The 16,717-nt window shown below is 36.8% G+C and overlaps 1 protein-coding gene across 4 annotated transcripts in view; it reads left to right on the top strand.

Moving 5' to 3' along the window:
- Positions 1-16,717, top strand: part of DCC (DCC netrin 1 receptor) — a 1,147,297-nt gene that overhangs the window by 1,101,210 nt on the left and 29,370 nt on the right. For 3 of the 4 annotated variants that reach the window (XM_040478799.1, XM_040478798.1, XM_040478796.1), the window contains 2 exons: positions 6,059-6,214; positions 15,988-16,200. In XM_040478799.1, the coding sequence (XP_040334733.1) occupies positions 6,059-6,214; positions 15,988-16,200 (369 nt within the window). The remainder of the gene's footprint in view (positions 1-6,058; positions 6,215-15,987; positions 16,201-16,717) is intronic. The other variant, XM_040478797.1, reaches the window with a different exon arrangement.

Genomic DNA, 16,717 nt, shown 5'->3' with positions numbered 1-16,717 from the left:
CTTAGAAGCTGCTTATGACCACTGGTTTGGGGCTTTCTAGAACATTCACTGTGAAAGCCAACTCTTTTTTTCCCCACTCCCACCATCTACTTTAGTAACTTTACTGCAGAACTCAAACAATGGGTTGGAGAAGCTATTGAGAAGAAGCAGATTTTAAAAACTAGAATTCTGTTGGCTTGAGGTGCTGTACTACCAGAAGTCCATCTTTTACTGATATGAAGATCATTCCAACCCCTAAAACATTTGATTCCAACTCAGAATCCTTGCCTGAACCTTGCATTCATGGTGTAAGAAGCCAGTATCCTAAGACTGATCCCAACTTAACAGGTTCTAGAACGGGACATTCATTCTATCACCCTGCAGCCCCTGTGAATGCCTACATCCGACCAAGAATGCTTTCCTAGGATTACTGAGTGCAAACAAACAAACAATCTTAAGATCTGTTGGATCCCTGGAGATTGATAACAATAACCAGCTTTTTCAAAAGGCTGACCCCTGATGTTCCTCTCTTCTGTACTAAGGAAGATCTCTCAAATCCTCATAGCCACTCCACAAAGTTGGTACTATTATCATCTCCACTTTACAAAGAGAAAACTAAGAAATAGTGACCTTAAATCACTTGCCAAGCTAATGAGCAATTATCCATTACCTCCAAAATGAAGCAACAACATAAAACAAGCACTCATTTTCTCAATAGCTTCTATCATGTCCACAGGTTTTCCAGCATGTCCTCAAGACATGACTCCTGGCTTCCCCCAGAGGGAGTGATCTAAAAGAGAGAGAGAGAAAATAATCTTTTTTTTTTTTTTTTTTTTTTTTTAGTTTATATATTTATTGAGACAGAGAGAGAGAGAGCAACCAGGGGGACAGAGAGAGAGGGAGAGAAAATCCCAAGCAGGCTCCACACTGTCAGCACAGAGCCTGACACGGGGCTCGATCTCATAAACCATGAGATCACGGCCTGAGCCGAGATCAAGAGTTGGATGCTTAACCACCTGAGCCACCCAGGCGCCCTGGAGGACAATCTTTTTAAACTTGATTTGGGAAGTGGAATTTCTTCTGCATTTCTATAACATTCCATTGGTCACCAGACCAACCCTGGTGAAATGTGGCAGAGAACTCCCCAAAGATGTGAATATCACAGTGATACTCAATGGGAGGCATCTTAGATACGGGCTGTGAAACCTACTCAGTGCTAAAGTGGCAGAACTAGATAATGAACCCAGGCAGTTTGACCTCAGTGCTTGGGCTCTTTAGCATGATGTGGAGAATAACTACAGAACACATATTTGTGAATGTTCACACTTTTCCTAAAGAGGACTTTGGTGGACTTTTGGTGGACTTTTTCGTGTATATTCCATGAAAAGTGTTTGCCAATGGACGCCTGAAAATGTGAAGGAGATGAAAAAAATATTTATCAAGGGCCGTAGGCACTAAATTTCCAAATAGTCCAGCTGATATATCGGTCATTGCAGAAAAGACGTGGTAAGGAGAGGCAGAATGAGAAATCATTTCACATAAATTCTTTTCAATTCGGAATATTATCTTTACTCTTATTTTTCTGCCTCTCTGCTTCAACACCTCTCTCAACTATGTCAAGTACCATGTTGAAAAATACCTACACAGGGCTTTATTTATTAAAATTGTAGCTTAAAAAAATCTCTACTTTAGATTTCCTATAGGTTGTGTTTATTGCTAACATTTTTAAGAATGTTGTAAAAGCTTTCAGATATGAGTGTGCCCTGTTCAGAGAGCTAAGTAATTTGGTGAGGAAATTTCAACTTGAAAAATCTTTGTGCATCAGTGTGAGATATAAATTCACTTGTCAGCAAGCTGTGTCAGAGCAGATTTCTTGTCATCTTTGGCCACAGAGCAGAGATTTATTGAAAATTCTTGATGATATCGCTCTCCGAGTTGTTTTACATAAACATAGTGCAGCGAATGCTTTGAACTATAGTGTGAATAAGAGAGAGAGAGAGAGACAGAAGCAGAGACAGAGAATGTGTGTGTGGATGTGGATGTGTGTTTCTGGCTTTTAAAACTGACACGTAGCAGAAAAATACTAAAAAGCATTTCAATACATTGTGTTGTATCCAACTTACTTTAGAATGATCATTTCTGCAACAACTGTGTTATAAGTAGGTGTAGACTTCTGTGCCCTTTTAGAAATGAATCATGAATCAAAATACTTCAGAACCAAAGCTTTGGAATACAGACTATTCTATGTCAGGGAATAGAACTATGGGAATTGCTGAAATGCAGAAACATACAATAGGTTTATTATTTTTTAAAGAATTATTATTTGCAAGCCATTTGTACCCAGGTCAGTAGTGAAAATGCAAAACTCTTAGAAAGGAAAATTTCTTTCTTCAATAATGAAAGACTTGGAACTGCAATATAAATTTAATCTCTTGGGTTCTCTCAGCTCTCTGATTTTATATTCTGTGGCTTGCCAAATTATTTTTTGTTTCTCCATTCAAATTTATTCAGCTCCAACCAAGAGACATGTATGAAATTCTTTTTCTAAGTGTATTATAAGATATTGGTTAAGTTCAAATAATAATATTGATAAGGAAATGTGCACAATTTGTGGAGTGGGTACCTTCTATGTATCTAAGCGAAACTATCATTGTCACACTTATTTATGGGTAAAAATTGTCAACACAGGGATAGCTTTACAACCTGGCAATCTATATTAATGACTATGCAGTGATCCCATTTGATCAGTAAGATAGATGATATCATTAAATAGACTACCTGGGAGACTAAAAGTTTAAGTTTTCTGAAAATAGACATTATATTATTGTATGGTTCTTATTTACAAATGTATTCAAGTCTATTATCACTACCATTATTACTATAGTAACTATAAACCATAAGAAACTAAATAATACATCAAACCACTTAAAAAGTCTCCAGTGGGTTGAAACGACAGATTTTTAAATATTACTTCTAGAAAATCCTTCTTATTAACTCACTTGAAAAGTAAGAAGTATCTCTATCAGTATAGTGTGAGAGACACAAAGATTACAAAATTATAACCTCTTTTCTTTAAGGAATTTAGAGTCATTTTAGCTGATATCTGGCTTGAATCTCTGGTTCTTTTTACCATTTTCTCTGTCATTTTTTTTTCTTTTTCTTCTTTTCGAGTCTGTTCATGTGTTTGTATATCCCAATTTACTCTTTCTAAAGTATCTTTATAAGACATTGCGCTGTAAACCACTTATTCTCAAATTTTCATTCAGTTCGTCCCAAAACTAATTTGAACACTTTGTATCACCTGAAACATTCTGAATTTAACGTTTAAAAGAGTTTGTTATAGGGGCGCCTGGGTGGCGCAGTCGGTTAAGCGTCCGACTTCAGCCAGGTCACGATCTCGCGGTCCGTGAGTTCGAGCCCCGCGTCGGGCTCTGGGCTGATGGCTCAGAGCCTGGAGCCTGTTTCCGATTCTGTGTCTCCCTCTCTCTCTGCCCCTTGCCCGTTCATGCTCTGTCTCTCTCTGTCCCAAAAATAAATAAACGTTGGAAAAAAAAAATTAAAAAAAAAAATAAAATAAAAGAGTTTGTTATAAATACCTGTGAAAAATGTACTTTTTTCATATACCACTGTCTTAAATAAATTCAAATGTATAAAAATTATATCAGTTTGATATCCACCACCATCCATTTACAAAATATGTGAGGAAGCTTCTCTTTCACTGACAAAAATTTACACTTGTTTCCCCTTGAACTAGTACCTGCGATTTAATTTCCCTACAGAATAATATACAAATGCCATGTATCTTTATGTCTTTTATTGATCATCTATCTTATTTCTTTGCAACATAATATTTCTATAAACTGAAATTATATGTTATTTTATAGACTTATGTGAGCATAAGTTTTCAACTGCTGGGTTTTTTTCTTCTGGATTGAGTTAACACTACAATTAGTATTTCTGTACAATTGTGTGTAAAGAAAGATTTTATTAGAATTCTATCGCTTAATGACATGAATGAGGCTTTTTCCATACACTTACTGCATACATCTGTGGATTAATGTTACTTTTTGCATAAACTCTATTCCAATATTTTTTTAATTTATCTAAACACTACAAAACTTTGTTTGCATTTATGTGTGGGTGACTGTTACAATGAGATTTTTATAGCAGTCACTCAATGATTTGAACTTGCAAATTATATGTCAGAATCCCATACTTTTAATTCTCACCTGAAGTTATTTTTTGTAATGTTTCAAGTAACAACTAGATATTGTCCTCCACTTATACAGCAAGTATAAATTTTAGAAACTGCCTGACTTTCAAAAGTATTTGTTACTCATTCAAGTTACTTACTTCATCATTTTTAAGAGATGCACCTATAAAAAGCTTTACCAAGTCTTACAGAGTAATTATAAAATACATCTGCAAACTTTTTTCTCTAGGAGGTACTTTGCATAATACAATATATTAAGACAGGATTTGAAGCATCGAAATATCACTTATACCATTACAATATAATTCTTTGAAAAATGTTTTTATTTAAATCTATACAGTTTTTAATTCAATTTGTGGAAAACACCCATCACTTCACCTACTTAAAAGAATTAGTCTTATTGTGAAACCAATTTTTTTTATTTTTCAATTCAAATAAGCCTGTTAATATGCATTTCAAGGAGCATTATAAATACACTGAGAAATAAATTCCAGAATGTAATTTTAAAAGCTATTTTACTAGAAGCAGCCCTTTTGATTTAAAATTCTGTATGTTTAATATAATTAATCTGAATTTTAGGTTAAAAAATATGCTTTAAATCTACATGTTGTTTGTAACTAACTTAAAATAATACAAAGTAATCTGTATCAATGATTATGAAGTTACTTATGTAAGAGGAATATGATAAAGAGAAAGCTTTTTCTTTGGTAAATATGTATGCACATGCATGTTGAACTCCAGGATTGGCATTAGGGTGTAATTAAATAAAACTAATGCATATAATAGAAACAACTTGAGTAATGTAATGGACAAAAATATACTGCTGAAGATCATTCCAGGAGCTAGCTTAAAATTTTATTTTTTATTAAAAAGAGGTAGGAAATACTAAACGTTTTCTAAGATAATGTAAGATGAAGATTGACTACAATTAGAATAAATATTTTATAATGTGATATAATTTAATAGGTATTGAATAATGGAATTGAATAATGCTTAATACACCTAGGAAATATTGTGTAAGATATTGATCTGTGGGTTTAAGCCAGTATAAGTAAAAAAATGTTTGGTGTTCCCAGACAACATTTAGTTATATTTAAATTAATGTGTCATTAAGCTGTACCGTTTTGCTATTTGAAGACATTTTCTATTTAAATAAAAATCCTAAGTATGATTATGAGATTATACCTATCAATACCTGATCATCTCTCAAGAGCATTACGTCTTTCACAGAATTAACATAAAATTCCCATTTCCTTAGCCCACTTTACCCAATATATTCAGTTTCTGAACAACCGAACATTTCTTGGGTTCTTGCTTAGGAGAAAATAAAACGCAAAACAAACAAACAAACAAAAAAAAAAAAACAACCACCAGGAAGCCTTAATGTGCTTTTATAGTAACTTGATTCATTGTTTCTTTCTTTGAAACCATAGGAAATTTTGGGGGCGCCTGGGTGGCTCAGTCAGTTGAGCATCTGATTACTGATTTCAGCTCAGGTTATGATCTCGTAGTCGTGAGATCTTGCCCCGAGTCAGGCTCTATGCTAAGTGCGGAGCCTGCTTGAGATTCTTTCTCCCTCTACCTCTGCCGCTCCCCTGTTCCCTCACTCTCTGAAAAAAAAAAAAAAAATTAACTGATACCGTGGGAAGTTTGACATCTCAGAGTAATGTTCTATAGTAAGGTGCTGGAGGCATGAGCTTTTTAAAAGAGAGACTTTGTGGAAAGAGAGGTAAGTAAAGGAACCTATAAGATACTATGAAGAGCATGCATGGATTTGAAGATGGGAAAGTTTAGCCATTTCCTTTCTGCTTTGTAGGTGACAACATAAGATAAATAATAATAAAAACAACATCTTTGTTTTTGCAGCTGTCGTGAGTGCCATCCCTGTGCCAACCCTGGAAAGCGCCCAGTACCCAGGAATCCTTCCATCTCCCACGTGTGGATACCCCCACCCACAGTTCACCCTCCGGCCTGTGCCATTCCCAACATTGTCTGTGGACCGAGGTTTTGGAGCAGGAAAAAGTCAGTGCGATGCATTTTCCTTTCTTTTTATGAAGAACGAATGAATAATAACCAAGGATGTCTTGTTAAATGTATAGCATTCTGACATTAGCATCCCTTGGAAAAATTGACTTTCCTCTGCCCTGGGCCAGAATCAGAGCACAGTCAGTCCTTCGGATCCTACCACGTGCTTTTAAACTGATTCTCTAGGAGCCTTTCCACAGTACGCTCCGCAGACAATATGGGAAGTTGTGTGGAAGCAAAGGTTAACCAGTTCAGTAAAACAATGAAGTGCCAGGTGCTTGAAATTAATACTTGCTGTCAACTAGGAAGTTAATAATCGAGTGACTATATTCCAACATGTTCTTGTGTAAGTGTCTGTTGGATGTATTTAAAGGTGTCTCACTGATTCCTGATGAACCAGTACTTAGATGAATGCTTTAGCTTTCTTTGGTTAAATCGGTTAAGCAATAGCGTTTCATGTTTAAGTAATGATTGTTGGAGAAAAAGATTTCCAGAGTAGTATTTCATTTGTTTTTGTTTGTTTGTTTTTCTGGTTTTAATAAGATAGAGTTGACATACAACATTGTGTAAATTTAAGGAATACATTGTGTTGATTTGAGATACTCATTTATTGCAAAATGATTACCACCATAAAGTTAGCTAATACCCCCCTCATGTCACATAAGAATGGTTCCCTTTTGTAATGAGAATGTTTTAAATCTACTTTCTTGCTTTCAGGTATATAATACAGTATGATTAGTTATAATCACTATGCTGTACATTAGATGCCCAGAACTTAATCATCTTATGACTGGAAGTTTGTACTCTTTGACCAACATCTCTCTTTTTCTCTCTATCCCCCCAGCCCCAGGTAACCACCATTCTAGTCTCTTTTTTTTATGAGTTTGTCTTTTTTAGACTCTACATGTAAGTGATATCATTTAGTATTTGTCTTTCTGTGCCTGATTTATTTCACTTAGGATAATGCCTGCAAGGTCCATCCAGATTGCTGCAAAAAAGTGTGCTTGTTTCTCAAGGCTGAGTAATATTCCATTGTATATAGGCCACATCTTCTTTAACCATTCATCCACTGATGGACACTTAGGTTGTTTCCATATCTTGGCTATTGTGAATAATTCTACAATGAGCATGGGAGTATGTACGTCTTTTTGAGATCTTGTTTTCATTTCCTTTGGATATATACCCAGAAGTGAGATTGCTGGATCATATAGTAGTTCTATTTTTAATTTTTTTAGGAACCTTTATACTGTTTTCCATAGTAGCTGCACCAATTACCTTTTCACCAACAGTGCACAAGGGTTCTCTATTCTCCACATCCTTTCCAACAATGATCTCTTGTCTTTTTGACAATAGCCATTGTAACAGGTATGAGGTGATATCTCATTGTGGTTTTGATTTGCATTTCCCTGATGATTAGTAAGGTCACATATTTTGACATATGTGTGAATACACATATATGTGTGTTTTCACATATTTGTTGACCATTCACATGTCTTCTTTGGGAAAATGTGTATTCAGTGCTTCTGCTCATTTTAATCTAATTTTTTTCTATTGTATTGCATGAATTTGTTATGTATTTCAGACATTAACCCCTTATCAGAAATGTGGTTTGCAAATATTTTCTCCCATCCCATAGGTTGACTTTTCTTTTGTTGATAGTTTTCTTTGCTGTAGAGAAGCTTTTTAATTTGATGCAATCTCATCAGTTTATTTTTGCTTTTGTTGCCTTTGCTTTTTGGTGTCAAATCCAAAAAGTCATTGCCAAAATCAATGTCAAGGAGCTCACGCCCTTTGTTTTCTTCTAGGAATTTTACAGTCTTAGGTCTTAAGGTCAAGTGTTTAAAACATTTGAGTTCATTTTTGTGTACAGCATAAGAAATCCAGTTTCATTCTTTTGCATGTGGCAATTCAGTTTTCTCAGTGCCATTTATTGAAGATTATTGCCCCACCATATATCCTTAGCTCTTTGGCATAAATTAATTGACCATATATGCATAGATTTTATTTCCAGGCTCTTCATTCTGTTCCATTAATCTGTGTGCCCGTTTTTATGCCTGTACCATACTGTTTGACTATCATATCCTTGTAATGTAGTTTGAAATCAGAAAGTGTGATACCTCCACCTTGCTCTTCTTTAACAATATTGTTTTGGGATCTTCTGTAGTTCCATTCACATTTTGGGATTGTTTGTTCTATTTCTGTGAAAAATGCCATTGGAATTTTGATAGAATTGCATTGAATCTGAGATCACTTTGGGTAGTACAGGAATTTTTAACAATATTAGTTCTTTCTACCCATGAGCATAGTCATTTCTACCCATGACTATCTTTCCTTTTATTTATGTCTTCTGAAATTTCTTTTGTCAATGTCTTATAGTTTTCAATGTACAGATCTGTAACCTGCTTGGTTAAATTTATTCCTAAGTGCTTTTTTTCTTTTTGATACAACTGTAAATGAGATTGTTTTCTTAATTTCTCTTTCTGATAGCTCATTGTTAGCATATAGAAATGCAACTGATTTTTGTATGTTGATTTTATATCCTAAGGATAGTATTTCATTTGTTTTAAGGAAAGTAGGTATGGAGAGACATTCTCAATCTATTGTATACACCCTGGTGGTTTCTCCTATACCATTTGACTGTTTTTCTTTTTTTCTTCGAGCACAGCAGTTTAAAATCGATTTTATGGCTTTCTTCCCTTAGTTAGGAACAGGTGACTCAGCAGCTCATGTGAGATAGGATGTTTTGTAATAGATAAGATGGTAACAGCAATAAAATATATTTGTGAGGTAAGCTATATTTTTTCCAACCCAACAGGGACAGCGCTAAGAAATCATAAATCGTCTAGATGTAGCAAGGTTAGAATTAAAAGGCATCAAAAATCTGCCAAGAGAGAATTAGATTTATTTTCCCTTTTCTCACTGCACATCGTGTCTACATAATAGAGTTGTGTGCAAAAACTGAAGGAAAAATAATTCCCCAAACCATATCAAAGGGGATTAAACGAGGAAGATATGGGAAGTCTAGGAAGCAAAAATTTCCAAATCCCAGGACAACTAGGAAAAGAATTCCAGTCAAATAATTCAGAAGCCACAAGGCCCTGCTTCTGCTTCTAAAATGTACTCTCCCCAGAAAGAAAGAAGGGATTATAATTTTAGTCTAGCTTTTCCCTCATCATATCACTGTCTAGTGTTTTCTTTTGATTTCATCTATATTCTCTGACTTTAAAATGAAGCATGAGAAGAATGTGTAAAATGACCTTTATCTCTCCACCATAGCAAGACCAAGACAAGCCAAAGTTCACTTCATTTATTTTTAAGAAGTTAACTATTTTATTTGATTCATGATGTGTTCCTGTAGTTTCTTTTTCTCTTTTAAAGACATAGGTCTTTCTGAGAATTCAGCATCCCATTTATTCTTTGTTTTTCCTCTTGATTTGGTGCAACATGCAAAACTGCCTCATTGAATCACAGGGATAATCATTCCAAAAGTTAAGTGTCAATGAAAGCAAAAATAGTAAATAATCTAGTATAATTTTTCTCCTCTTTCCCCACCAGCCAAAATAAGTTACACGGAGAAACGCAATACCAATGGGATAGAGATACATATATTCCACCCAACATGAACTAGAGAATTCACAGGGAAAGGGAGGGAAGGATGAATTGTGAACAAATAATACAATCTACCACAGATTACTATTCACCAGGAGGACTTGGGTGTGTCACCATTTCTCGTTGTAGAGTCTATGTTTCAGATCATTCCACAGTGTGTGCATTCATTTCTTAGGCTGCCTTGATAAGGGACCATAAACCAGGTGACTTAAAATGATAGAAATTTATTCTTTCAGAGTTCCGGAGCTAGAACTCCAAAATCAAGGTGTTGTCAAGGTTATGTTCCCTCCCAAGTCTCTAGGGGTGGATCCATCTTTGCTTCTTCCAGTTTCTGGTAGTCCCAGGTGTCCCTTGGCTTCTGGAACTCCAATATCTGCCTCCCTCACATGGCTGTCTTCCGTCTGCCTGAAGAGATTGTATAGACCCAGACCTCTAAGGGCATGAATATTTGGGGGCCAGAGGGCAGACTTTTATGAATAGAATTGTGTCTCCCAAAAAGATATGTTGCAGTTCTAACCTCCAATACTGTGAATGAGATGTTATTTAGAAATAGGATCTTTTCAGATGTTATCAAGTTAAGGTGAGGTCATGCTGAATTAGGGTGAGTCCTAATCTAATATGGCTTGCATCCTTACAAGAGAAGGGACTCAGACACACAGGGAGAAGATGGCTATGTGACAACAGAGGCAGAGATTGCAGTGATGCATGCCAATCCAAAGAACATTAAGTGAACTACGACGAAATGTGTTTTTATTTGTTTTTTTATTAAATTTTTTTTTAACGTTTATTTATTTTTTTGGGGACAGAGAGAGACAGAGCATGAACGGGGGAGGGGCAGAGAGAGAGAGGGAGACACAGAATCGGAAACAGGCTCCAGGCTCCGAGCCGTCAGCCCAGAGCCCGACGCGGGGCTCGAACTCACGGACCGCGAGATCGTGACCTGGCTGAAGTCGGCCGCTTAACCGACTGCGCCACCCAGGCGCCCCAATGTGTTTTTATTTGTGCTTAGAGAATACAGATTGGTTTATATCTGTGGTTACAGTCTCATGTACCACTCTAGTGCAGGACTTTGATAGTGGAGCAGGCTGTATATGTGGGGGCAGAGGGCATATTGGAAATCACTGTACCTTTTACTCAGTTTTGCTGTGAACCAAAAATGCTTTTAAAAAATAAAGTCTACTAGATATAAAGGAATGAATGAATGAATGAATGAGTAAATAAATGAATGAAATAAAGAAACATTTAGTCTCTTCAATAATTTTTAAAATTTTATTAATTTATTTAAAGTAAGGATTATTAAATAAGGGTGATTAGATAACTATAATATATAATATAAATATAAAATATATAACTATTATATTAAGTTATATTAAAAAAAGGATTCCTGGGGCACCTGGGTGGCGCAGTCGGTTAAGCGTCCGACTTCAGCCAGGTCACGATCTCGCGGTCCGTGAGTTCGAGCCCCGCGTCGGGCTCTGGGCTGATGGCTCGGTGCCTGGAGCCTGTTTCCGATTCTGTGTCCCCTCTCTCTCTGCACCTCCCCCGTTCATGCTCTGTCTCTCTCTGTCCCAAAAATAAATAGACGTTGGAAAAAAAAAATTAAAAAAAAAAAAAAAAAGGATTCCTAACAGAGTGCTTAGCATAGTAATTTTTGAACTTGATCTAAAATCAAAAGGCATGGACATACCACTCCTGGCCAAGATTTTACAGGTTTTTAAAATACACATTCAGTCATACATCAAGTGGTTTTGAGCAAAAGGAATGTGCAGTGCAAAAGGAATAGGAACAGATCTGTGTTTCCAAGTGATTACTTAGAAAAGAAAAAAAAAAAAATAAGCACCCTCTTTTCTAGGAAACTAAATATTCTCTAAATCACTGTCAGAACCAGTTAACTTCCAGCCATTCAGTATCGGCTTCTAAATGCCTTGGAGAACACTAAACACCCGTGTTCTTTCTCAAGCAGAAAACATTTCATGACTCTGGCTGGAGATGTCTTATTAGTCACCTTGAGAAACAACAAGTCACACATAGGAAAAGAAAAATCTGTGCCAAATGTGGAGACTCTCCTTCCTCCAAAGTTTTCTGAAAGACCTTCGAGTTGCACAAGAAATGAATCACTAAAACTCTGCCCTCAAAGATCTGCTGCTTTCTGAACTCAAAAATAAAGCTGAATTTCTCTCTTACCACAAGGAAAAGAAAAATACAGGATATAGTACATTTGCATTACACACGTTTGGTGATCCACTGATAAAGATTTATATAGAGTTGTGACAGACAAATATCTCCTCTTCCTACTAATAAATTGTAGTCCTGTTCTTAGCTTCAATAGGCAAACTGTCCCTGGGAAAGAAGAAACAGTGCTATATTTTGAAAACTTCAACCAGTAGATAGTCTTGAGGCCCCATTTCTGCAAGTCACTATAAAATCGGCGCCTCTATTTTCTCATCTTTGAAACAGGTAGATACTAGAGATTAGATGATTTTTTTACCATTCCTTTTAGTTTGTGTATTGTTATTGTTAATGAGAAAGCTGGTCACCTTCACCCATGTTATTTTTCTGTGGCAGCTCTCCCCCAAATTGGAAATCATATAATGGGACTTGACCTAGATAAAATCACAGACACATTGGAGCTAATGACTTTTTCTCTAGGGTCTTTGCAAGAATCCACCCTGTGAGGAAGGAACTGGGGTTACTCAGGAATTTTGCATGATGTTGCTCTGAGATTAATGAGGGAATTGGGTTCCTTAAACATTCGTGTCTCAAAGTCTTTGTGTAGAGTTATTGGTGTGCTACATTTCTTTCAAATATTGCAATTTCAGATAGAAGAAAAATCCTCATTTCCATTTTCGCAATATTTTTGCCAGATACTCTGTAGCAATTATTTCTGTGTTGACATTAATTATTATAAAGTGCCTTGAAACTTGACTCTACTGTGTAATTGTATGCTATTTGTACAATGCATTCCCACTACTTCATCATTTGAAAACCAGTGCCTTGCCAGCACATATTTGATTCTCCCTTTACTTTCTGAATTGCAAGGTGGCTATACTTTCCTGGGAAAAGAGAGGTTTGCTTTCAGAGCTCTTCGCCGATCTACATATCGTATCACTGAGCCGGTTTGTTTCACACAGGTGTCTTGAAGCAGGCGCCTGAACTGGCCAAATGGGTTCATCTGACATGAGGGCTTTTCTCCTATGGAGCCATTGCTATTGCATCAAGAGTTTGGACTGCCTCAAACGTCAACCAGTTCTGAAAGCATTTCTTCTGCTCCACATAAAATAATTATGAATTGTCTATGGAGAATCTGTACCTTTCCCATTGTACTAGGTATTAAGCAAACTTGTCATTTTTGAACAAAACAGAAATAGTCCCTTGTGGATTAGTGATGCATTTCATCTCCCATTTCCACCTAGCACTAGATTAGGCACTTTCCTTTTCATAATGGTTGGTGCTGGAGATTGATTTCCCCAAAATCTTCTCTATCTGTGTGGAGCTCCCACTACTTCCCTCAGATATCTTCCCAGTGCAAATCATGGTGGCCACCTGAAGACCTGGCATGGAGGATGGGGCATGTGGAGAATCTGTAATTTTAGAGATGCCAATGAGCAATGGCACTAAAGAGAATAGGAATGGGAGTGGCCACAGAACATTCCATGATGTCATCAAAATTCCTGTGAAGCCTGAGGATTTTGAGAAACTAAATTTTAGAAGACTAAAAAAGTGCATGCAAGTTTTATTAAACTTAATGTCACAATAATATTTTAACATAGATCTTTTTTATTTCAAAAATGTAGAAGCAATAGAACAGGAAAATATGAAGGATGGAATAAAGAAGCATATCACACAATATATTATTATTTCTCTAATGGTTAAAGCAGTTTTTAAAATATATGGATTTATTACAATCCATCTTCAATAGAATTACTTAAGGCAGATTTCTAAGGAAAATTATGAAATTTCTTTCCCTGGAAGATATGGACCTGTAATAAAAACTAGCCCATTGGTGATGAAGATGGACCCAGGTCTGGGCTCCTACGGCTGCTTCTCTCTGATCTAAAGCTAAGAGATACTGTATTTTTATTCAGATACTGACCATTGGTCATTTTCTCCTTTAGATTAAATATGAGTCCAGAGCAAAACAAGCATAATTTTCTTTATCTCTAAAACTATACTGTCAAACATCTAATTACATAGTTTTTAAAGTTTTCATTTATTTGTTTGTTTATTTGTTTGTTTGTAATCTCTTTGTGCAACGTGGGACTCAAACTCAGGACCCTGAGATCGAGTCACATACTCTTCCAACTGAGCCAGCCAGGGGTTCCTAAGAATAGGAAGGAAAGAGAAACAGGTGTTCTTGTATTCAGTCAAGACTGTGTAATTTGAATACAAGAACACCTGTTTCTCTCTCCTTTATATATATTTTTTAAGATTTTAAGTAATCTCTATATCCAATATAGGACCCAAACTCACAATCCTGAGATCAAGATCTACTGACTAAACCAGGCAGGTGCCCTTTTCTCCTTTATGTTCCTACAAATAATTTAGCTCCTAATAAACACCTGCCTGAAGTCTCCATCCCTTCTGCCCTTTTGTGAGAATCCACATCACCAAGGATTTGCCTTAATGTTTTCCTTTGAGCCCCACCTTTTAATCTTGATATTTTGCATGTATGCACCCCTCCTCTCCATGGTAGGACTTCCTAGCCTAAAGAGGAAGCACTTCTCCTCAAATTCCTCTTACCCCCAGAGTTCTCTCCGGTTTGCTGTCTTGATTACATTTTCTTTGAAGAAATCTTTTGTCAACTTTGCCTGTTTACTAGCTCTGGTTGCTTTATGGCTACATCCTGTCCTCAGCCAACCCTATGTCTCCCTGCCTCCATCTTTGAATGGGGTAAGCCTGGAAGCTTCTCAGTGACCCAGAAGACCTCTAACCTTTCTGAATACAGAAAAATGAGTTTTAATATCAAATACCCTCTGAAGGCACATTTCACTTCTGCATATCTTTAATATAATGTCTTGATCTTTGGCATCTTTAATCTCTACTCCCTTCAGCATTATCAAGTTTTCTTTCTAGCTCCTCTGCCCTTTGCTGACCTCACTGAGCCTCCCAGAGAGTTGTCTCAAAATTATCTCACAAACTAATTATCTTGAAATATTTCCTGGTTAAAAATTCTCTTTCAAAGTGAGATATTATCTCCTATCATTGCATTTTTCCCCACTTACCCAATAGAACTTTCTTTAAAAAAAAAAAAGTCATCAGAAATACTCTTATTTCATCAACCTTATACCTCCTATCCAGCTCTTTTCATTTACAGTTTCACCTGGACCTGGTGATTTTGAACATGAATGATAAAGTCAAGTCACAGTGTCCCTAGCATAAGAAACTGTCTTGCCAATATGTTAGTCTGACTCAACTGTGGTCTCTGGAGAAAAGGTGTGTCTCTGTATATAAAAGTGTCCAAATACCCAATGGCAGTCGCAAATGACTATGTGAAACGTCTTCAACTATAGTAATCTGACTGAAAATTGCGAGGTTTGCTGCCAAAGAGGAAAAATTACAATCCTGCATTCAGGCAACTTGTTCCAGCAAAGTCATCTCTCATATAACTTTTTAGCTGGATGTGCTTCTTTTTTGTTTTGGAAGACAATGATAGTGGCTATTATTTGTATCATTTTATTAGCAATGCCTTGAACACCTGGTAACTCTGATTTGTTTGACAGTTGACATGGCATGTTTAAATCGCAGAAAAAATTGGCATATTGGCTGGCAGATAATAATGCAGCTGTAGCTGGGTTTGGGATATTGAATTTCACTGGCATTGCTCCTTGTGAAAGGAGAAATAACTCTTTTTTCTTGCTTCATCACTTATGATTACAGGGCCCCGCCAGTTCAGGCAATAGAGTCAATGCTGTGTATATTTTACTATTGTTCCTGCAAGATAGATCCCTGTCCTGCTGGATCTATAGCCACTGTTTAAAGGGGTGGGGCTGCTATATCCCAGAAATGTATGAAGGGAGAGGAATGAGAATGTTCATAACTAGAAGAAAAGATTGTCCAGATCCTGACTTCTTTCTCTGAATTGATTCAGAGGCCCGTCAGCTGACTTAGGGGAAGCAAGCTCTGTCTGGAATAATGAATGGCTTTTCTTGTCTCCATTGCAGCAGTGAGTGAAGGACCAACCACCCAGCAGCCACCCATGTTGCCCCCAGCACAGCCTGAGCATCCCAGCAGTGAGGAGGCACCAAGCAGAACCATCCCCACGGCTTGTGTTCGACCAACTCACCCACTCCGCAGCTTTGCTAACCCTTTGCTACCTCCACCAATGAGTGCAATAGAACCGAAAGTCCCTTACACACCACTGTTGTCTCAGCCAGGTAAAATGCTCATTTGTTCATATTTAAGTAGTTGTTATCCTTGGTGCCTCTACTTAAGTGCATGAGGGTTCCTGAGAAGGCCGGGTGCAATATATCTGTTCACCACTGATTGCATGCCCAGTATGCTCCTGTCACTGATGTTTATGGAAGAGCTCTTAAGTACCTGCCTTGGCAAGCAACTGGATGGTTGTAGGTGCCCTTCATTCCTTTGAAAAGTTGTTCATTGATCCTGAACCCTGCTGGACAATTTTCTGGTTCATTAGTCTGCCACGTGGATCCTAGAATTTAAGGCTAGACTCCAAGACTAGAGGTAAAGGTACAAAGGTCTGAAAAGCCACTTTTTTAGAGATAGGCATGTAATCCCATTATTCTGCTTTGTGCCTTTCAGCAGTCATCTTCGGGAAGTTCTTATGTCACTGTTCCAGGGCCGGAAAGGAGTATCAGAACCAGGGTAGAGTCCAACTTCTTAATTTTACGAATAAAAAAACCCAAAAACTTAGATAGCAAGTAGCATCTC

This window comes from Herpailurus yagouaroundi, unplaced genomic scaffold, assembly GCF_014898765.1.
Source record: "Herpailurus yagouaroundi ecotype Mexico unplaced genomic scaffold, PumYag 142, whole genome shotgun sequence".
NCBI classification, from domain to species: domain Eukaryota; kingdom Metazoa; phylum Chordata; class Mammalia; order Carnivora; family Felidae; genus Herpailurus; species Herpailurus yagouaroundi.
Note: the sequence above shows the minus strand (reverse complement) of the source record. Positions and strands in the feature narration are given on the sequence as shown.